At 32.4% G+C, this 24,263-nt stretch overlaps 2 protein-coding genes across 5 annotated transcripts in view; one reads left to right on the top strand and one right to left on the bottom strand.

Annotated features, from left to right (window-relative positions):
* Positions 1 to 721: 721 nt before the first annotated feature.
* roh (reduction of Rh1) lies at positions 722 to 22,878 on the top strand. Of its 2 annotated transcripts, none has more exons than XM_035360102.2 (4): positions 722 to 877; positions 5,856 to 6,024; positions 19,139 to 19,195; positions 22,750 to 22,878. In XM_035360102.2, exons 2-4 carry the CDS (start codon positions 5,865 to 5,867, stop codon positions 22,761 to 22,763), a joined length of 231 nt encoding a protein of 76 aa, XP_035215993.1. In that variant the 5' UTR covers positions 722 to 877; positions 5,856 to 5,864; the 3' UTR covers positions 22,764 to 22,878. The 2 variants fall into 2 exon arrangements, with proteins under 2 accessions (XP_035215993.1, XP_035215994.1); XM_035360103.2 differs by lacking the exon at positions 722 to 877 and adding an exon at positions 1,793 to 1,970.
* Positions 22,846 to 24,263, bottom strand: part of LOC118189491 (retinol dehydrogenase 12-like) — a 56,823-nt gene continuing 55,405 nt past the window's right edge. For all 3 annotated transcript variants that reach the window (XM_035360097.2, XM_035360095.2, XM_035360096.2), the window contains exon 7: positions 22,846 to 23,048. In XM_035360097.2, the coding sequence (XP_035215988.1) occupies positions 22,955 to 23,048 (94 nt within the window). In that variant the 3' untranslated portion in view covers positions 22,846 to 22,954. The remainder of the gene's footprint in view (positions 23,049 to 24,263) is intronic.

Below are 24,263 nucleotides of genomic sequence, written 5' to 3'. Positions count from 1 at the left end.
ACGTACTTACACATCACGAAAAATATCCCTTTCAACTATCAACTTAGAGTCATAATCATTAGTCATAAGTATCAGTTTAGAGTAAATGGGATTACATTTAACAATCAGTTTTTTTTTTTGGAAAAAAAAAAAAAAAAGAGAGAGAGAGTCCTTCATTGTGTTCGTACGTACAGACGTCATCCCAAAAAATAATTCACATGGATTCCGTAATCGCTAAAAATGGATATTTCCATTAAAATATGATACCCAAAAGTTTTCTCGATTACAATACTTACTACCATTTTATTTGGTACAAAGAAGTAAAAAACCTATATTAACCTACATATTCTTATATAAACAATACCAAGTGCAGTATGTAAATATTTCAAATCAATAAAATCTGACTATGGCACGCTCAAGGAAAAAAAAAATCATCTAAATTTTCAAATTACAAACATAAATCTTAATGTAAAAAGCAAATACAAAATAACGCTTCACGCTATCAAAGTTGCTCATCTTCTTAAATATCAACAACTAAATAGTATTTCAACTAAAACACATAATGTAAACAAGAGTTTGCCCGATTCCCCGAAAAATTCAAAATTACCTATGAAAAATATGAGCGCATTGTGACGCAACCGTATCATTCGTATTGGAACAGCAACCGCATTAGAAACCGCATCATTCGTATTCGTATAGCAACCGCATCATTCGGACTCGAATAAACCGCATCGTACGACAGATGCGAGTAACGAACAGATGCGAGTAACGAAATGAATTTGTGAGTACCGAATCGGTACTTCGAGTCAACCGATGTACCCGTTACTCAGTAACGAATATATGCGGTTTGCTCCAGCTCTAGTAAACGTTCGTGGAAGTGTTATACTGAGTTTGAAAAGTATGTTTTCTCCCCTTTAATTCTTTATGACAATACCAGAAGTATTATTGTTTGTTTGGAATTAAGTATATCACTTTATCATCCTTCTTTTTTCTCCCTTATTAACGCGGCGTTTGTTATAATTTTTTTTTCTGTAACCTCTACTTGCCCTTAAACATAATTGGATTTTAAATTGTTTCTCTCATATAAATTAGAAATCTCAAGGAAGCAAATAATGACATTAATTGTTTTATTATACATTGAAATCATATTTTAAACTGCAAATATTAATTCATGCATGCATTTGAACCTGATTTTTCATGGTACTTCAAGATAGTTCACTGTTCTTTAAAAATTTATTTATCAGTACTTTTGTATATATATATATTGATTCACTAGTAAATTTATATTGGAAAAAAAAAAAAAAACCCATTTAAGTTAATAATGAGAAAAACATTTCCAGTGTACTGGAATTATCGTTTGTATATTTACGTTAGTGTTATATCAAGTATTTGAAAAGTAGATTCAGTACTGATGAGAAATGCTGCAAAAATTGGCCTACATTAACAGTAACCTATCCAGTAGACAGGTATCGGGAAGCTAAAGGTGTAATGAGCAAATAGTTCTCTGTTCATTTATAATTTGCTGTTTTATTTATTTAAATGTTTTAGCTTGCCATTAATGTTAAAACGATGTCTAGGATGTGTTTATATGTACGTGTTCAAGTATGCGATATATACATAGGTATGCATATACACACACATATATGCACATAGACACATGTATCTTAAGATGTCTGAAGTTTCATTAAAAAAGAAAAAATTCAGCTAAAATCAATTTTTTTATTTTTCATTTTACATTTATTGACTTTTTGTTTGTGTCAAAAAACTATTTTTTAAGTTTTTTTACAACTGTCACTCTTACAGAGCCATAGCTAGGGTTTTCAGCGCCCAGGGACAACTGAAGATTTCGCGCCCCCTACTGCTTGCCAAGGATGGAAAACGTTTAATTCTAAAATGTTGTAACATCAGTTTGGCGCCCCTTGGATTCTGCACCCGGGGACAGATGCCCCCCTTGCCCCCCCTCTAGCTACGCTCCTGCACTCTTAACCAAAGTTTGTTGATAATTAAACAGAATAGCTATTAGATTATTTTAGTTTTTAAATTTCAAAGTTTTTTTTTTTTGAAAATTGCATGTGGTAACAATTTATTTTAATTAATATATGTATATATATTGATGAAGAATCTGATAATGAGATATTGGGTCCTGTTCTGTTATCGGGACCCGATTCAGGAATGTATGCATGTGAGTATATATATGCATATCAGAAGTGTGTGTGTATATATATGTATGTGTATATGAGCATATACATATATACACTTATACATGAAGGCATACATCCATATAGACATGCATAGATACATATATTTCTTAACCTTTTGCGGATAACAGAAGAATACTAAATATTATATTTTGAAATATGAAATACTCGTATTAAATAATTGTTTTAAGATTATTTTAAGAGGACGACAAATTTAGTTAAATGAAAGATTTTTCTTATAGTCACTATAGTTTCTTTTATCTGTTGCTGGTGTTTACATTTCCCAGATTCTCTACAGAAGGGCTTTATCACCAATTGTCATATTCTCTAAAATAACAACTTTTATAGAAAAACAAAATTGTTTGGAACTATAGGGTTTGTTCCGGTGATTTCACCGTGACATGTCAGTAGATGAAACGAACCAAATTAAAATTGGGTTTTCATCTGCAGAGAACCCGTTGGCGCCGTTGCATTTTTACTGGCCAAGCTCGCGGTTCATCGACTATGAGCCGAGCCGTAAACGTGATTTTTAGTGCATGTAAATTCAAGTTAGCAGACAAAACAAAGCATATGGTAGTAAAAATTCACAGATAATAAGCATGTAGTTGTAAAACTAACCTGTTAAACGTGATATACAAAAATAAATTTGTATTAAATTCAAGTTAGCACAGAAAAGAATATATTAAGCATAAGACAATATATAAGCATTTATAACAAAAATTCATTAAAAAAATATAAATTAGTATTAATGTACTGAAATTACCCGGTTAAATGAAAAAAATTTGTCTTAAATTTCAGTTAACACAGAAAACAACATATTCCTTACACAGCAGTGGTTTGCTAATTTTGATGACCATGGTGATACATCAAACTATTCTGTCATCTTAGATAATCAATAATATTTTTTATTTCAATTTAATCATCTATTTATGTCACACCTGCCATCCTCTGAAAGGTTATTGTTAGAAAACCATTAACAATATATTATCTTGTTAAAATTTTACTCCATAAAAATTGATTTATTCTCATAATTTTAGGTGACAATAACCAATAATAAAAATAAAAGCATTACTTAATTATTTAAAATGCACATGCACATTTTTGCGACCTACGGAAACAAATTATTTTAGAGGTTGGAAACCTCATGGTTCTTAGAGCTGTTAATAATTAAAAACACAACATGAACAGCCGTGTTACAAATTAGCATTTACCCCTCCCGCTGTTATTTTCTTCCTTTCATCCCGAACCGAGAACCAGCATCTATCTACAAAAATATTTCTATCTATTCGTTGTTAAAAAATTCGGGAAAAAAAAAATAAATCTGCAAATGCAAACAACGACGGTGATAATTCAACAAAGTGAACGCAAGAGGAATGGTTGCAAACTTCGAACAAGCAAATAGGAAATAGGTTTGAACTGGGTTACCAGGTTAGCTGGATTACCAGGTTTGAACTATTATCGCCAAAGTTGGCGATGTTTACATTTACCGGGTTCTCTGCGGAAGTGCTTCCTTAAAATTATTAATTCTTTGAAATAATTAGATTATATATTTCGGACAAAGTTGTTGCTGAAATTGTTTCATCCTGCATTGGCTTTTGAAAAAAATAAAAATCAGTCACTTTAGTTTATTGTAAATTCAATCCTAAACCAGCACCAGAGCTTAGGAGCAACACTTTTTTTTTTTTTTTCAATTAAGGAAGGAACAGGAAGGCAAAATATCAGAATCCCAGAGTTTGCATTCGAAGGCACGCAGCAAAAAATCTAATGCCACCCATGTCTGAATCTGATGTTGCAGTTGTGCTTGCTGTTAAGCAGTACTTTTGATATGCCTTCTTTGATGCATATTTTCCATGTAGTGGGATGAATAATTAGGTATTAGTCTTTATTTAGTATTTGCATGCTTATTTCATCTGGAATGAATATGTTCAAAATTTATATAAATCGAATATTTTTATGTACATCTTATATACAGTCAAAAGTCGTTAATCTGGACACCCATAATCTGGAATGATCTATAATCCGGACCTCAAAGCTACAAACTTTCTGCGCATGCGTCAATGCATAATGCGTTCACTCATGCGCATATGCGTGTACGCGTGCGCATAATAAGTTTACGCATGCACGTTTAGTGTATAACGGATGGTATAAACTAAGCTAAAATTATCTAATTATCTATTTCAGGTAATGTTGCAAATTGCGTTGTTCCTTAATCTTCGAATTGGATCTGGCTTATTAATTTTTTGCAGACTGTTAGAGCAATTTTATAGAAGTAAGCTTGAACTTTCGATTATGTCAAATAGAATTTCCGATGCTGGATACTGTCAAAGGATCTACAAAGTGAAATCATGTTTCGATGTCTATCAAACAAAAAGTGGAATTGCTGCAAAAAATGGATAAAGGCACATCCTTTATTTCTCTGACCATTCCGAAATCTGTTTATCAATTTCGCGCTGCTCTGCGGGGGAGGAGAACGTCACGGCACACAATGAACTGGAAGTTGATCTGTCAGCACTATCCTTATCTTCAGGGCAGATGTTTTTATTTTATTTGGCTTATAGTTCATTACTAAATGTAGTATTTCATCTTGATGTACTCTCTCTTTAATATGATTTAAATCAAATTCATTATAAATATCACGAATACACATCAAAAAGTTTTCTGGTTGCAATTTTCTAATTTCGACTATACGTAATGTATGCTTTACATATGCGCATGTTGAAGAAATGTTTAATAAATTAAACAAATAAATATTAATCTTTCTTTTTTAAATTTTGATACCCCTTTAGATCATAATTGTTCTTTATTTCATAAATTACGGTTTCATATTTTTAATTTTATAATTTCTGCATGCCATTTTACCAGATTTAAATTGATGATCGATAATCCGAAATGCCGAAGTCCCAACGAGTCCGGATTAAAGACTTTTGACTGTATGTATATATGTGATATTTTGGCAGTCGTGAAGCTCAGCACCAAAGTTCAGGCATGGCTTTTCGCAGAGTGGTAAGGAGGATATCCAAAGAGACACAAATTGATTTAGCTTTTAATTGCCCATTTTTATTTACTCCAATTAGCAGATCATTTTCCTTTTAGATAGCACTCTTTAAATTACATATTCATAGTGGTTTTAACTAAGTATGATTGAATTTAAACTTTAAGCCTCATAACTAATTCTAACAAAGGAAGAAAAGATGGACAGGGCAGCACAGAGTCTTAGCAGCGAGATTAGGAAGCAATCTGACTAAAAAATGGCGCATACTCAGCATTTATAGTAGCGGTTACGTAATAGGCTAGCAAATTTTAGAAGGTACTGGTCTAGGGATAAGATCCTAAATTGCAGAAAATTAAAGATTGCGTGTTCGCGAAAAGCAAATCCATCGCATTTTTTTATATTTTACGTATATGTATTCAAAAGAATAAATAGTTAAATTAAAATAATTCTCTGCGCCATTGCTGCAAGGAATGAAATTTGAATTTAACAAACATTCTCTATTCATAATTACATATACTCTCAGAATTTAAATGATATTGTCACTTAGTTCGCAGCAATAATTAATCATTTATTTGTTTGCAATTAAATTTCATTAACTTTTAATTTGCTTTTTACGAATAGATAATGTTTGTTAAATTCAAATATATCTATGTATATTATATTAATAAAGACATGTTACTTTTCAGGTTATCATCATGAATGCTGAAAGAAAACATATGAAGTTTCCATACACTTACTGCGGTAAAATTGTTCAATTCCCATACAAGTGGTATTGGAATAATTTTTGGTTGCCTAGATTTTTGGTAGCAGGAATGATTGTGTCTTTCCCTTTCTTTCATTTCATCCACAAGAAAGGTATGTCTATTGGTGTAGAAATGATAGTTGAATTAGTAAAAATTATGAGTTTTTCTAAATTTTTTGAAGTAGTCATAAAATCAAATGAAACAATGTTGTATGGGGAATACAAGGAATTTTAAATTGCTTGCAGTTGTTGGTTAAATGGGCATATATAAAAACTACACTGACTACCAATAAGTATTTGGACACCTATGCAAATGCCAATATTTGCGGCCCTAAGGTACGTCACAGATTCCGCCGGTATATATCGTGTAGGAAACAGCATCGGCTTTAGTCGCATGCAAGATGCCTCGCAGTTTGGAGCTCTCTGATTTCGAGAAAGGTATAATTATCGGGTATCATAAATGTGGCCAATCCTTAAGAGACATATCTAGCGATCTGAAGTACCCAAAATCGACAGTGGCCTATGTGATTAAGAAGTGGAAGGTGAGCGGTGGCTGTCGGAATGTGCCCCAAGTCGGCAGACCAATGAAACTGGGAGATAAGAGACCGACGAGTGCTGTCAGAGAAATTCGGAAGAACCACACCTAACCGATGGCCCTCATCCGCGAGGAGTTTCAACAGGCATCCGGGAGTATTGTTTCAATGAATACCATCCGTAAGGAAGCACATCTGCTTGGTTTTTGTGGTTGTGCTGCTGCCCATAAGCCTTTGATCACAAAGTCCAACCACGCTGCTCGGTTAATGTGGTGCAAAGCACATCGAAATTGGATCATAAATCAGTGGAAACGGGTTCTTTGGAGTGACGAATCAAGGTTCACCCTTTACCGTTCAGATGGCAGGGTCTGGGTGTGGCGTCTACCTGGAGAACATCTCCTGCCAGAATGCATTGTGTCAACAGTCAAGTTCAGCGGAGGTGGAATTATGGTCTGAGAATGTTTCTCCTGGTATGGGCTGGGACCCTTGGTCCCCATTCATGGTATCTCAACTCCGATGCCTACTGCACTATTTTGGATGCCAATGTGCTTCCTACGCTGTGGAAGTTTTACGGGTTGGACTCCTGTTACTTTCAGGACGACGATGCCAGTTGTCATGTTTCGACGTTAACCTAGGCTTGTTATGGTGCCAATGGAGTTCATCGAATGGACTGGCCTACCCAGAGTCCAGACCTGAACCCTATCGAGAACCTCTGGGACGAGTAGCATCGCGGAATTCAGGGGTGCACTACCCGTGCAAAATTGGTGAAGGAACTTCTATGTCTTCTCCAAGCCGAGTGGAAGAAAATACCACTAGCTGTCATACAAAGACTTGTGGAAAGTATGTCCCGGAGGGTACACGCTGTAATTACCTCTCGTGGAGGCTCTACCAACTATTGATTTTGAATAAAGTTAGTTTTTCTTTTCTATCACAGGTGTCCAAATACTTATTAGTAGTCAGTGTATACCATAATATAATGTTTAGCAAAAATGGTTACTTTTAAATATGCTCTTCCTAAAATACAGATCAGTTTTGCTGACATACTCAATATAATATTAATTTTGTTTTTATATAATGGAAAAAGGGCTAAACATGTTTTTAATCAAAAATTAGATTCTTTTTTATTACCGAATAAACATATTCCGCGAATAATGTAGAAGAAACTAATTTGAAAAATGAAAAGAATAAAAATAGCATTTTTTTATATTTTTATTTATATGTTATTTATACTTTAAAGCGGGATTAAAGTTAAAGTAAATTTTTATAATATGTGAAAATTTCAAGATGTAGTGTAGATTTTATAATGTAGACTTTTCGTAAAGTGACCAGTTTGTGCCTGAACTACTTAGCTATACTGAGGTGACCAGATGTCTTTCATTAGGAAGAATTGTTCTGAACTTACTATCCTTTGTTCATAATGTCTGCCATTGAGTTTTATTTCAGAAATGTGTTATTTCTGTTTCTGTCATGCACATACGTAAAGTGGTTATGTAACCACTTTACGTTTTACCACCTTAAAGTGGTTATGTAACCACTTTACATTTCTTTCAATTGCAGCATTACAAAGAACCCAAGCTAATAAAACCATATTTAAATTTTAAATGCTTCACAGTATAAGGATGAAGATGATCAAAAACTCTGGTTGTTTGGATAGAAATCGGTATGATGTTAGTTACCATGACCAGCAATACATTTTGCATGGCTTTGTTATATAGTGAAATAGATTATAGATGAGGCTTCGGCAACCTATGACCTGCAAGTCACCGAGCGACACATTTTATAGTTTCAAGTGACATACTTGACTTCCAAAAATAAACTACACTCATGTCCAAAATTATGTTTACATGCATAAATTCACGGATTTCTCAGAGACTATGACTTATAATTTAATGAACTTTCGTGGAATCATACATAACATGATGACACATAAATGCAAAAGAAAAAATTGAAGATCACCTCATATGATATAAAATTGTAGCATGAAACAATAAAAATGGTAATAAAGTGTGACAAAGAGAGTTAAGAAAAAAAGGAATGATTCAGAAAAAGAATTAAGTCTTACGAATTTAATATGGAATATGATCTCCCGTGACTTGTACACACATATCACAGTGTGTTTTAAGGCTGGAAATAACGTTGTTAACCACAGTTTGGGGAATTAATCTCCACTCTTCCAGCAATGCCGTCTTCAGACCATTTACATCTCTAGGAGGAGGATGTATACGTGCAATCACTCTTCCATGGTAGCCCCATAAGTTCTCTATCGGGTTAAGGTCAGGAGAGTTTGGTGGCCAAGGTATTCGCTTAATGTCTTCACTTTCAAGGAATTCATCAACGAGGTTTGCTCGATGTGGACGGGCATTATCATCCATAAATAAAAAGTCAGGTCCATATGCACCCCTGGAAAGTCTTACATAAGGATCTAAGACCTCATCTCGATATATCTGTCCTGTCACAGATCCGCTGCTGAACACGTGTAGGGGCGTACGTCCATCGATCATTATTCCACCCCATACCATCACACCTCCACTACTGAAACAGTCACGTTCCACAATGTTCGAGGGATCATTTCGTGTTCCTGAATCCCTCCAGATGTAAACACGTTTAGAATCACCAGTTAAACTAAACTGCGACTCATCAGTGAAGAGAACATGGGACCATTGATGTTCAGTCCAGTTTTGATGTTCTTTACACCAATTAAAGCGATCCCTCTCTTTCTGTGAAGACAGTAAAACACATACCCTTGGTTTTCTGGCATAAAGGCCTTTTTCATTAACCCTTCTGTATATTTTTTGCCGTGATGCAACAGTTCCAGTGGCGGCTGCAAGCTCTGAACTTAACTGGCGAGCAGTAGCCTTTCTGTTACGACGGGCAGTTAATGCCAGATACCGATCTTCAGAAGCAGTTGTCATTCGTTTCCGACCTTGTCCGGGCCTCCTTACAACACTTCCATCATTTTAAAACTGTTTCCACAGCTTAGAGACTGTCTGTCTTGAAATATTCAGACATGTGGCTGTTTCCATGATTGACTGCCCTGCTTCTAAACGGCCGATAATTCGCCACTTTACAGATTCTTCCAAATGATACTTCGAAGCCATAACAAACCGCTTTGAGTCCCTACACACTGAAATCAAACGCTATGTTGCAGAAATTCACTCAAATATTCAGTTTGCGAAAAGCGCTTGATTCACCCTTGGATGACGTAACGCCTAGATTTGCATATCACAAACCGTCTGATTACTTTTGATTGGATAATGCTAATTAGGCTTGGTTTTCACACATTCCCTGCAAATACGGATCACATTGATTCGATATTTCATTGAATATCATCATTTTTGGGTATGTAAAGATAATTTTGGACATGAGTGTATATTATGTAAAATATAAAACGTAAATATGAAATGGGGAAAGTGCAAAATTGCCACTGCTTGGTGCATTTTTCAAAATCGCCAAATTGACGCACTCTCGCGTCTTGTTTCCTGGATTTGCAAACCCTCCAGAAGATACTACGCAAGGTGCAACATTTACAATGGCGAACAGTTAAAATAAATACAAAATAAAAATTGAAGCAAAATTTTGAAAATTGAAAATCCTTTAAAAACAGCTTAATAATTTTAAAAAACAAACATGGTTAAGAAAACATAGTAAGCTTCAAAAACTTAAAATCATTACAAAACACTGAAGAATTAAAATACATTCACCTATAAAAAAATTGGGGAAAGTGCAGAATAACCCACTGCTTGACGTGTGTTTAAGAATTGCACAAACTCAGTATCCATGTACACATCGACTTATTTTCACTTAAACATCCCAGAATTGCACAAAAATGGTATTGCGCACTGTCTTGAATCTATCCATGTACACATCAACCTATTTTCACTCAAATAAAAATTCCTGAATTGCACAAAAACGGCATTGTGCACTGTCTTTATCCATGTACACATCGACCTATTTTCACTTAAAAAAAATCATCCCAGAATTGCACAAAAATGGCATTGCGCACTCCCTTGACTGTCCATACACATCGACCTATTTTCATTTAAAAAGTCAAAGGAAATTGACAAAAATCCAATTCTTCATACTCTTGTAAAAAGTGCCGAACAAATAAGTGGGAAATTTTTAAAACTGGAAATCTTTTCAAAAAAAACCTAATAAAAAACTTAAATCATTGCAAAAACATAGTAAGTTTAAAGAACATAAAATCCTTACAAAAACCCTGAAAAATTAATACTTTCACTTCCAAAAAATTTTCAAATATGAAAATCCAGTCCTTACAAAAACATAATTTTAAAAACTAAAAATCGTTTCAAACACTTAAAATCGTTAAGTGTTTAAAACAACTGAAAAATAAAATTACTTTCACTTACCTGAAAAGGGATAATCCACTCTGCTCAGGCGAAGAACGAAAAGTAACGAATTATTGAAATGTTCTGAAATTATTGTTTAAAATACATACTGAGCACGCACGAAAATGCTCCGAATTTCGCACTGAAAAGAAATTCGAAATACATACTGGGTATGCACGAAAATGCTCTAAAATTCGCCTTCCAGAGCGGCAAAATCAACTTTAATAACGTTTAGCGCATTTATCAATCTCGTAAAAAGTGCCAAATAAGTGGGCGATTCTGCACTTTAAGCCAATGAAATAAGCACTTGATAAATATACAATATTTAAAAAATTAATAAAATTTTGTTTGACTGCAAAGTTGCAGTAATAAACAAGCATTTTTATTTTTTAAAAATAAACATTGGAACATAATTTCAAAGAGAATTCTATAAATTTGGCATAACCAATCCATAATAAAAAAGAAAAAAGGCCTTTGCCATTTGTTCACATTTGTGTCAACTTATAAATGCAACCAAATGTTTCCACATACAAAATTTATTTTAAGTAAGAACAGGGATAGTTTACCTATTAAAGACTCACATGCTTGTATTTATCTTAAGATGACTTAAATCGTTTCAAAAACATAGTAAGTTTAAAGAACATAAAATCCTCACAAAACCCTGAAAAATTAATAATTTGACTTCCAAAAAATTTTAAAATATGAAAATCCAGTCCTTACAAAAACATAATTTTAAAAACTAAAAATCGTTTCAAACACTTAAAATCGTTACAAAACACTGAAAAATAAAAATACTTTCACTTACCTGAAAAGGGGGCGAAGAAGGAAAAGTAACGAATTCTTGAAATGTTCTCAAATTATTGTTTAAAATAAACTCGCCTCTCCCATCTATTATCGTCTACACCAATCAGAAATTATAAATTTTAAAATGCATACTGAGCACGTGTGAAAATGCTCCGAATTTCGCACTCAAAAGAAATTCGAAAATGCCTTGCCTTATATTATTGCCTTGACTAAATTGAAGTAGCATCAAGGGAGCCATTATTTAAGAGAAAAATAAAGTTCATTCAGTTATGTTTGTTTTTATAATTATTAGAATTATGATTTTAATTTTTATGTGTAGAGAGTGTTGTAATTATTTTCTCTATAAAATTTATCTTATTATTCGCTATGAAAGATTATTTTAAAATGAAAATAACCACCAACATTTATAGATGAAAGGGTGTTAAACATAAGCATTCGCTTTCTTACTAAAATTTGTCTGCTGTAGCCACCTGTGTTTTTTGTTGTGCTAGTTTGTGTAACTAAAGCCTAGACCAGTGATGGCAAACCTATGGCACATGTGCCACAGTCAGCACGCAGAGCCTCATCAGCTGGCACTCGACTAAGATATTACTTACTTTATCAATAATCACAATAAAATGATACTACAGTCAAAAGTCTTTAATCCGGACTCGTCGGACTTCGGTGATTCCGGATTATAGATCATCAGTTTAAATCTGGTAAGATGGCATGCAGAAATTATAAAATTAAAAATATGAAACCGTAATTTATGAAATAAAGAGCAATTATGAACTAAAGGGTATCAGGGTAAGAGTTACGAACCTTAGGTGATGTAAAGCATGATATAAGAGCCGTAATTGAGAACGATAATTTTGTTCCCGAAATTACTCCATATTTGAAACGTTTTGCAAGAAATGTACAACAGGTACGAGAAAGAGTTGAAATGCATCAAGATAAGCAGAAACGATATGCTGACAAAAAACGAAGAGAAACACCGAAATTCGTTCCTGGAGATAAAGTTTGGGTCACCCTCCATCCAATCAGCAAAGGTCCACTGAAGAAAACTGCTAAATTCATGCCCAAGAGAGATGGTCCTTATGTGATAGTGACTACAAGATCTCCAACCACTTATGATATTGCCGATCCTCATGAACCAGACAAAATTCTCGGCAAGTATCATGTTTCAGCCTTGAATCCATATCAAGATCGAAAGAAGTTTCAAAACTCAGCTCGTGTAATTCCAGTGGTTCCCTTAAAGAAAAGAGGACGCCCGAAACGTGTAATACCGCCCGAATCTGCACCTGTTTCACAAGGTGCTGGTGACGCAAAATCTACTGCTCGTCAAACTGGAGCCCATTCATCTGATTCTCCGCCCGCTGCACAAAGTAGACAAATGTCAGTTCCTGACTTCTTGCCGAGACGTCTACGAAGTCAGAGGGGGAGGATGTAACAGACCTATTTAAGTGTAATTGAACTATTTTATTCACGCCATGAACTCACGAACTGTAACCGAACTATTTTATTTAAACGCCATCTCGTGGCGATATGAAAAAACGTCAGCCGACCTCCAGCCGCCATGGTGATAGCTTACTATGTTATGTTATTCTCAATGCTTGATGTTCCATTTCGTTTGTTTCATTTTTATGTATATTTCTTTTGTTTGTAACCGTTCCTGTGTGCTCTATTAATAAATCCTTTTAAAGCTAGCCGGCATTAGTGTCTATTGAGGAACGGCTACATCACAACCGTAATTTATGAAATAAAGAACAATTATGATCTAAAGGGTATCAAAATTTACAAAAAAAAAAGCTTAATATTTATTTGTTTACTTTATTAAACATTTCTTTCAATGTAAGTTGTTTAAGTTGCTTCGTTTTACTTTCTCTTTAATTCTATAAACAGACATAATTTCTTGTTCAGTTACAAAGTTCCTCTGTTCAAGTTCTGTTAATTGCTGTGCTGAAAATACCAACTAACTTGTCAATCGAAATTTTTTCGTTTTCACTAACCTCTCTGTCCCATTCTTCATGTCTTTATCCATTTTTTGCAGCAATTCCACTTTTTGTTTGATGGACATCGAAACATACTTTCGTTTTGTACGATCCTTTGGGAGCTCCAGAATCGGAAATTCTATTTGACATAATCGAAAGTTCAAGTTTACTTTTATAGTATTGCTCTTACAGTCTGCAAAAAATAATAAGCCGGATAAAATTCGAAAATTAAGGAACAATGCAATCATCAACATTAACTGAAATAGATAATTTTAGCTTATACCATCCGTTATACATAAAACGCGCACGCGAAAACGTATTCTGCACTTGCGCAGACGCATATGCGCAGTCGCAAAAGTCTTACGCGCATGTGTCAACGCGGCGCATGCGCAAAAAGTTTTTAGCTTTGAGGTCCGGATTATAGATCATTCTGGATTATGGAAGTCCGAATTAACGACTTTTGACTGTATAGCATTGTTCTGATGTATAGGTATTTTGACACAAAATGACTTTTTCTGAAATGACATGCCAGTTCCCCCCCCCATATTCTACGTCTCAAATTATGCAAAACTGCAAAGTTTTGTAAAAATCGCACAAGTAGTTTTTAAAAAATTAGCTCCTGAATGTTAATTGAATTTGTTATATATTTGTTAATATCTCTTTTTATATTAAATTTGATTCTTCCTTTCATTCTTCCTTTTAGGTGTCATTATGATTTTGTCACTTCATCTATTTGTCATGAGCCCACTGTTCCTATGTGTACACGTAAATAGTTTTTCCTCAACATGAGCAGCGACTTTGTAATAAAATAAAGCCATGGTTCTCCTGTAATCAGGTTAAAATGTGCTGATATACTTGAGGCACACTTAGACCATATATGCAGAAATGGCAGTTAGCTTAGATATTTCTTTACAAAAACTAAACTGATATATTGAGAATTATTTTGATTACATAAAATGAAGGCATAGTTCTTAGGAAAGTGTTGCAATGAGATAGTTATTTCACATTTCAAAATTTAGGTTCATTCCAAATAAAACTTGCCCATTTTTTATGGTTTATTTTTTTAAATTTGTAATTTTAAATAATTTTTATAAATTTTTCGAAAAAATTTTTTGAATTATAAAATTTTTAACATTGTCTTAAAGTATTTCTAGGCACACCTGAAAAAAAAATTGGATTTATTTTATTGAAACTTTTCTAAGATATATATGAATTTACATATTGGCGCATTTTGAAACTTGCCATATTTGTTATAAAGCAATAATAATGCCAAATGTGGTTTATGCAGTTTATTAAAATTATTTGAAAATTTGAACGATTTTTTTTCCCTGCTCGTTTTCAATGAAAAAAAGGAAAATAGGTTGCTATAAATTAAGAAGTTTATGTCAAAATACCTATATTAGAACAATGCTATATATAAATCTAATATATATCCTAAGTCATGCTTTCGATACATGAAAAACGCAATTTGAATTTTGTCAATCGGCCGATTAGAATGGAAGATATAGAACTGTCCCCCCCCCTTTTTTTTTTCCGCAATGTACATGCCTTATTAGGTGATTCCATAATGGTCTTGAAAGTATGGGACAACTAGATGCTTACAGTTAGGAGCTGTGAAAGCTGGCTGGTCAAAATACATGATAATACACTAAATGGGGATAGAACTTTTATCTAGTGATATCCTGTATCTTAAATTCCAAGTATTAAAACTGTGTCATGACTGCTGTACATACTGCAATATTTCAACAATTAGTCCCTTAGTGCTGCATGCAAAATAGGACTTATCTGTAAAGATGGTCATTTATCAATTCATGCATATCATTTAGCTTACTACTGTAGCTTCAAGTGTTATTATTGAATAGTAAGTGAAGAATGGCTGCCTTGCAGGTATTGTAAACAATGTCATACCATGCATACAGATATTGGTTGTTGTGCCAGATATCTTAATTCCTGGCTTAAGGTGCATGATATGGGTATAAATGTATATATATGTAAACCCCTCTGAAGATTGACCTTGGTGTGGTTGAAGGATAGCTGTGTATCCTCAGAAAGGAAGCAGGTGATGGATCCACTATTGGGTGGCGCAGCTCCCATATGAAAAGAAAACTGCCCCTAGCCGTGAGAATGCTCTTCTGACTAGCAGTGAACCATAACAGTGCCGTCTTGTTAGTTGAGAATGGGGTAAGTAAGGCATTCGTTCATCTGACCAGCAATTTCCCAGATGTTGGGATGCAGCCCAGCTAATCTAATGGCTGTAATATCTATACATGCTATATATGCAAGATATCTATCCTTTTAGGTGTCATTATGATTTTGTCACTTCATCTATTTGTCATGAGCCCACTGTTCCTATGTGTACACGTAAATAGTTTTTCCTCAACATGAGCAGCGACTTTGTAATAAAATAAAGCCATGGTTCTCCTGTAATCAGGTTAAAATGTGCTGATATACTTGAGGCACACTTAGACCATATATGCAGAAATGGCAGTTAGCTTAGATATTTCTTTACAAAAACTAAACTGATATATTGAGAATTATTTTGATTACATAAAATGAAGGCATAGTTCTTAGGAAAGTGTTGCAATGAGATAGTTATTCAGTACTGGCACTAAATCACATTATTTGGCAACAATTTTTAATTCAGAAAGTATATAAGTACTTAATGCTTAAATTTTCATATAAATTATCAACTGGATATGTTATAGATTTAAATTATTAAATTTATTTATTTCTTTAAAAATCACACAATCTGTTAAACAGTTGCAATTTGAAGAATAATTAATATTAGAATATATATGCAGACTTGCACACTTTACCGATTTTTGGCTGCATTTCTGCAAACCTGAGTTGTAAACCAGTGGTTTCAAACTTGCAGGCTATGTGTAGCCCCGAAGCAATTATATGTGGCTCCCGAAGACATTTAAATTTTCTGTTTGTTTCAGATACAGTGCTTATTGTTTTAGAGACATAAAGATATGGACTGAAGTTTTGTGATTGACTACTGTTGAAGGGGAAAAGAATAAATAGGTTGGGTCTTTGTCATTATATGCTTGTATGTCAGGTCGTGTGACTAGGGTAATCTCGGAGAATTTCCCACATTGGTACAGTCAGTAAATTTAATTTGCCAGCCAACAGCTCTGCAATTTCAGTAATTTGATATTTCAGATTAAGGTTGAAAACAAGTTATGTAGTGGTTAATTCAACATACTGGATTCCCTAAAATAATCAGTTTAATATTTAATAATCAGTGCATTTGAATTATAAAGAATAGAACCAACAGAAATTTCTTGCAGGTAGACTTCAGATAGAAAATGTATATAAATTAAAATTTTTCCTTTGTGTTATAATCATGATTGTACATGTATATTTTGATAAATATTCAGTAATTAGAATTAATTATATTTTTGTGTTAAAAATGTTTTAAAATTTTGTTAAAAAAATATTCTAGCCCATCAGCTGTTTTCAGATTATGCATTCGGTTGCAATTTGAGTTTGACACCACTGTTGTAAACAGCATATTTTTCCCAGCATTTTCTTTTTCCTAAAATTTTCTCATGATTTTTGTTTGGCATATTTTATTACTTTGACCCATACGTACAATTTCGAGCATTTGAAATTGTTTGCTTTTTCTTTTAATTGTACATTCTTTAAAAAAAAATATGAAAAGAAGAACATTTCAATCAACCACTAGCATTTGGGAGTAGATGTGTCTGAAAATGCCATTTCTTCAATGATCACAAAGTAGAGCTTCTCTTCATCTGGTGCTCATCAGCCAGTAAGTGCAAAGCAAGATCAAAACAGTCCCCTGCATTTCTGGAGTCTATAACCGGAATGAAGTTTGCATGCTTGTTGAAGTTGTTTATGAATTTGCAATCATTTGTCTTTGTTAGGTTTGCTGAAAAAAGTAAAATACTCATGTGCTTTCCAAAAAAAAAAAAAAAAAAAAAAGTAGGCATATGACTTTAGTTGTATTATTTCATCAAGAAAAATTTTAATGCACTTGCACTGTATACTGTTTAGCACTGTGATTTTTTATTTTGTATGGTGGAAGGATCTATGTACAAAATGTATGTACACAAAAGCAGTATTGAAAACAATTAAATTTTCTGTAGAAGCAAAGTACCAAAAAGTTATTAATACAGAATGCCTATTTTCTGCCTTTTTATTTGAGAAAAATCTGGCTTTAAATGCCTCTGATAACTTTGTAATATTATTTTTAAAAATTTTTCTTGATAGCAAAATCACTAAGAAGTATTCACGTGCAAGAACAAAAATGTCTGCAGTTATTAAAGAAATGGGTATGAAATATATATATCTTTAGTTGCATTAAAGCAGCTCTTTTCAGCCTTTCTACATATGGAAGTAGTAATACTGATGCAAAACTATATCTAATTGTTACTTTAAAATTCTAATTGTTACTTTAAAATGTAATTCCATGGCTTCTGAAATTCTTATCATTCGCACTTTAGAAGAAGATTCGACAGGCTTATATAGTTCAGTTAATTATTAAAACTTTAAGGAAAATGGGAGTCCCTCTAGATAACTATTTAGCTCTTTTTTGCAATGATTTGATTCAAGGCTCCAGTAATGATAGGCTTGAAGACTGGTCTTGTAGGCATATCTTGGGGAAAAAAATCATTTACAGATTATGGAGTGTACCTATCATCTTTTAAATACAGCAGCTGAAAAAGATGTAGCTTCTTTACCAATAACTATAGGTGAATTAGTTGATTTTTATTACTATCTTGGAAAATATTTTTAAAATGGTAGAAAAACTGAAACAATTCAAACGATTGTGCAGTATGGAAATAAAAACGATCATGTATGCATTTATTAGCAAAAATAGTGAAAATTTGTAAAGGCAAAATTATAATTCTTTGTATAGAAAGCAAAATTTGTTACTGTCGTTAACGACTGTATGAAAATGGATTAAACTACTCTTTTTCCTATAAAAGATTTCAAATAAAAATATTTTTATTACACAAGTATTTTTATACTAATCCTACATAAAACTTAAAAAAATGCCATTTCAGATATTAATTAGACAGTATGTACAGTTTGTAATTTAAAAAAAAATTCTTGTATATTTTTACCATTTAAAAATTACTTTTATTAGAGAAAGAAATTCACCTGATTTTTTAGCTTGGCAAGTGGTTGTGACTATATGGAAGATAAATTAAAGATCTTATGTTTTACAAAATAACACTTACCAAGTTGCACAGATTTAGTGCAATATATCGTAATAGTCTAGGCATTTCAGTCTACTAAAGACACTTTTGATGTTTAAAGAAAAAATTGGGAAATTATAAAATAAATAATCAGCCACAGTAGTTAAGTACATTTTTGAAATGATGCTACTAAATGTATTTATTGTTAAAACAATGTGGAACATTCAGCATACTGTATTGTTTTGAAACTTTCCTTTTGGGGGAAGGGGGTTTAAGTAAATTTCTGTAGCTGTTAGACTTTTATATTATGCAAAAACATGATTTAAGTTTAATAAAAATGATAGTGAAGTTTGTTTTTCATTAGGCAGATGTATATTAAATGTAAAATGTATTTTTTTTCTTCCAGTTAATACTCCTGAAAATAAAGCTTTTTGGGCTGAAAAGCACAGACAAGAGAGACAGTGTAAGTAAATTTGAGTATTAAATTAATATAAAATATATATATATAGGTAGACGCATATTGATATGTACAGTCGACTCTCAATTAATTGGATCCTGTTTTGTGGAAAAATTCCTATCACAAACCATCATTTATGTAAATGAATTTATTCTACAGTTTAAAAAGGTTGAATATACAAATATACAAGCAAATTACATATTTCTGTTAATTACAATTGTTAATTATAATACGGGTTTTTTCCTCTTTTCCCTTTTTTTTTAAACAAACTTTAGATTGTCCTGATTTTGACTTAACTAGGAGCTGTTCCCTATTATTATCCTGGTAAATTGAAAGTTGACTGTTTTAATTTCTAATTTTTAAGTCTTTTAAAATTCTCGAGCCTCCATTTTATGATTCAATGATAATAAATGTTTAAAAATTATTACCTTAAAGTATTATAAAATTATACCTTTTATTTGTGTTAAAAACCAAAGCTGTAGATTCGAAGATGAAACAATTTCTTTTTTGATGAACTGGGAATTGTAAATTGTGAACTTGTTTGCTAATTCAGAGAAAGTGCGAGCTAGATTTTTTGAGCCATAAGGACTATCTAGCTAAACAGAATTAAAATTTAGCAAATGTTTTATACTATTTTACACAAAAACAATTAATGATAAAAATAACATATACAAAATATTCAGAGAGACTTTACTTCCTAAATATTAATCCCATATGCACACTTTCATGTACAGAATTTGTATGAAAATTGTTTCAATGCTTTGAATGGAACTAATGTTTTACATTCCGTATAGAGAAAAATTATAATTACTAATGTGCTTCAACATTTTTATATGCAAAGTACTATATTGTTAATAACTGCAACATTTTATGGATAAACTTCTCAAGAAGCCTCTTAATAGTTTTCATGAGAATATAAGACCATGTGTATCTCCAAATGACCAGTTAGAAGTTACTGGTTGGGATATTTTGTTTCATGCTTTTGTATAGTGTAGATCTTGTACTAACAGACTGACATCTTTTCCAGTCAGAATAATGCTTTTGGTATTGAGCTGAATAGTTTACAGATTTCATCGCTATAAGTTCTATTGTAATGGGATTCAAAATTTGCATAGATATTGGCTATGGATGGTGCCTATTATTTACAGCTTCTGGGGGAAATAAATGTAACTATGTACCCTGAGGCACCCAGAATACTCCTAGCAATCCTGAAAAATAATTTAGTGGACTGTATTTTTGGAGCTCTCTTCATTATACATTCAGAAAATGCTTGTAATTAGTCTGCATCACAATTATTGTACAAAGTGATTTTTGTTAATTTAAAACAAAATAGCTTTAGCCAGTTTTCTAGATGAAACAAGTATTATTAACAGCTTTTTATGGAAAATAACTATAAAATACTGTTAAGGCTTTTAAAAAATTTAATGTTATGAATAAGATGTACTCTGCGCAAAAGGAAAAAAAAAAGGATAGTTCTATATCTTCCATTCTACTGGGCCGGTTGATGAAATTCTGATTGCGTTTTCCATGTCTCGAAAGCGTGACTTTAGGATATATATTAGCTTTGTTCTGATATAAGTATTTTGGCACAAAATGGGACTTTTTCTAAAATAACATACCAATATATTTCCATATTTCGATTCTGCGACTCAAATTATGCCTAAATATTAAATTTTGTAAAATTTGGTGCGAAATTTATGGAGAAATTCAAAATTTTAAAAATTCATTTTAAGCTGGAACATTTTTCTGAAGGCCACTAGATGACATCCTATGTCCAATACTTTTGAAATGAACACAATTTTAGGTTCCTGACCTCGAGTTTGACATATTCTGCTTGACTTTGGTATTTTACTCATCAGTTCTTGCGAGGGTGGAGGGAGGGAAAAGCGTAAACAGAGGTGAGCTCTTTAAATCGCTGCATGCTAAGGAAAACATTCGCGTGTCTGATTTATGTCCAATTCCTTTTTTATTCTATTTTTTCCTTTACTATGTACGATCTTTTAGGGTTAGTATGTGGAGTACTGTTACATTTTGCATTGCCTTCAGATATATTTCCGTTTCTTCTCTTTTTATTTCCGAAAGCCTCACCTCCAGTCTATTATGGCAGGAAAGCGCTATTTAGCAGAGGAAGAATACCCTCGTATGGTCAGTGAACCATTTATTAATGCAGATGAGAGTGATGATTCATTTTCTAAAGAGTTAGAAAGTGATACTTCTCCGTGCTTCAAGATTTACCACACTCAGTCTTCATTTTAAATGTTGTTACTTCTTACTGTAAATAGTCTTTATTGTGTTGTTTTATTAATTTTAAATTTTATTGATGGATTTTATCAATTAAAACTTTGGAATAATTTGAATAGCGCTTCCAAAATTATTTGACAAGATAAGCAATTTTTTAAGTATATTTTCATGAAATAAAGAAAAAAATTTTATCAAGTGCTAATTTTAACATATATAAGAGCTAATAATCTAAAATGATACCAAAAATTACGATGCTAGAAGCGAAACTTTTTTTATAAAATTAGGCTTAGCATTGCAAAACCTCCGTCCTGTACGGTGACTGCCTTCGATTCCCTTCCATCCCGCATGAGCGTCTTAAACGAAGGTGCACCGTCACGAAAAGGTTAATATATGGTAACCTATTTTTCTTTCCTTCCATTGTGCAGGAGCAGGGAAGGGGGGAAGTCACATTGTTTCTCCTTTCAAATAATTTTAACAAAGTGCATAAACCACATTTTCGTTATTGTTGCTTTCAACAAATATGCCAAATTTCAAAACGTGCCAATATATAAATTCATGTATAGCTTCAGAAATTTTGAATAAAAAGCTCCAATTTTTTGCAGGTATGCTTAGAAATACATCTACTTTAAGGTGATTGTAAAAATTTTGTAGGTTATGAATCAAAATTTTTTCGAAAAATTTATAAAAATTATTTTAAAATACAAATTTTATAAATAAATCATAAAAATGGGTGAATTTTATTTGGAAGGAATCAAATAAGTTCCATAAAAAGAGATATTAAATGCATACCAAATCGAATTAACATTGAGGAGCTAAAATTTTGAGAGCTGATTTTTTAAAAACTACTCGTGTGCTTTTACAAAACTTGGGAGTTTGGCATATTTTGAGCCGTAGAATCGAAATATAGGGAAAAAAAAAAAATTGGCATGTCATTTCAGAAAAAGTCCAATTTCGTGTCAAAATACCTATATTTGAACAATGCTATATATAAATCTAATATATATCCTAAGTCACGCTTTTGAGACATGAAAAACAGTTTAAATTTCGGCAATCAGCCAAGTAGAACAGGAGATATAAAACTTTTTTTGTGTGGCAGTGTACAAGCATTACCAAGTGTGATTAATTTTTATGATTTTATTTTAACTTAGAGTAAAAAATTTGGCATAATGTTTCCCCATTTACATATATAGAATTATCAGCTAATTGATTTCTTTTAGAGATAAATTGTTACTTTATAATTTATCTTTGTTTGTTAACTATTATATTTGTCTCTATATTTTCTGGCAATTATTTCTAATATTTGTTTTTTATCTTTTCAGATCACTATCACTGAGTTCTTAGTATCTGTGTTGCCACATTGATACAGTATGTTCATGTGCATTAGTTCAAGATTTAAATGTACTATAAGCTAGGAATTTCAAGAATAATAAATTTATTATAAATACAGATTTCTCAGTTTAATGACAAATTCTTTGGCTATTAAAATTGTTCATTTTTGTACTATTGAATAAAACAAGGCATATATTAAACAGAAACTAAGTTTTCACTGACTTCCCATAATTTTTTGGCCAAATCATCATCTGTAGCTCTTGTTGATGGTTGTACTTTTGTGCAGTCACTAAAAGAAAAAAAAAAAAAAAAATTATATGTGCAGTACAGGCAATTAAAAGTAATTATGAAACCACTATTACATATTTCAAAATGACTTTTTTTTATGCAAAAGATGAAGTTTAAAATAGTTTTCTTTAAAAAAGCTGTTTCTGTCTTTAGCTGTTTCTGAGCAGAGATTAACTAAGAATAGAAAAATGATATAAAATGGGACACAGAATAATTGGTGTTACAACTTTTTTAAAGGCACACAGAAAAAATTAAGGTGTGCAGTGAACCCTGACAAAAATGCAAGTTTTATGGTGATTTTCCATGCCGCGTATTAAATTATTTAGATACTCTATTCTGTTGATATCTTACTTTACTATAAACTGAACACATTTTGAGATTTAGTTTATAATGAGACACTCATAGGTTTCCTTACATATAATCGTCTTTTATTCAGCCTACTATTCATGTATATCTAGATACTTAAATTTGTATAGCTGCTATAAACTCCCTTGCATTCTGGGCTAATTGTAAGATAAGGTGCCTGAGAATATGTTGTTGTACATTTCTGACTTTTAGTCTGCATTTTAGACATAGTTGTCTGCATACATCACCATTGTGTTTAAACTATTTTCGGATGTCTGACATGATGCTTTTGGCTACTTTTTAGATCTTGCAGACGTGCACCAGTGTCTATCCTGCTTCAGTTCTTCCAGTCATTTGCCATTTCTTACAATCCATCAGAAGTTTTCTGCGATTTGTTCCACGTTTGTCAAACAAAAACTTTATCCAGTTACTCACAGTCATTGAAATTAGAACTTGAAGCATCTCCTTGCTGTTCTTTCTCTACATGCTCAAAGAATTGGCATAAAAATTTTACGATTTCTATGTAGCAAAGGTGAATCCCATGAACTTATGGGATAGTACTGCCCTTGAAAGCTACCAATTACTTTTCACTGGATTTCACTTAATAAAATTAATATAAAACATCTTTTTATTTTTCCCCACCTTTGTTTTAATAGTCGATCTATTTAAATTTATCTATACTTCACAGTAATTCAGGATTAGAAATTGGCCATCTATTATTACTCATGAGAGAAATCTAGTATAAACACAGAGGTATTTTACATCGAATTGGCATTAAAAAAAAATAATAATATTTTATAATGTCAACATTTCGGGAACTTCAGGGATTTGTAGTTTGGGATCTTTCTGAATATTAGATTATCAGTTTAAA

Source organism: Stegodyphus dumicola, chromosome 4 (genome assembly GCF_044657685.1).
Source record: "Stegodyphus dumicola isolate Sdum_Otavi_A_Nest chromosome 4, ASM4465768v1".
NCBI lineage: Eukaryota > Metazoa > Arthropoda > Arachnida > Araneae > Eresidae > Stegodyphus > Stegodyphus dumicola.
The sequence above is the reverse complement of the archived record's forward strand: the minus strand, read 5'-3'. Positions and strand labels throughout refer to the sequence as shown.

Bases quoted from the DNA above. Each gene is read 5' to 3' on its own strand.
- roh (XM_035360102.2), top strand. From the start codon at position 5,865: ATGAATGCTGAAAGAAAACATATGAAGTTTCCATACACTTACTGCGGT. The intron at 6,025-19,138 runs GTATGTCTATTG...TTTTTCTTCCAG, and splicing joins TCATTTCATCCACAAGAAAG to TTAATACTCCTGAAAATAAA.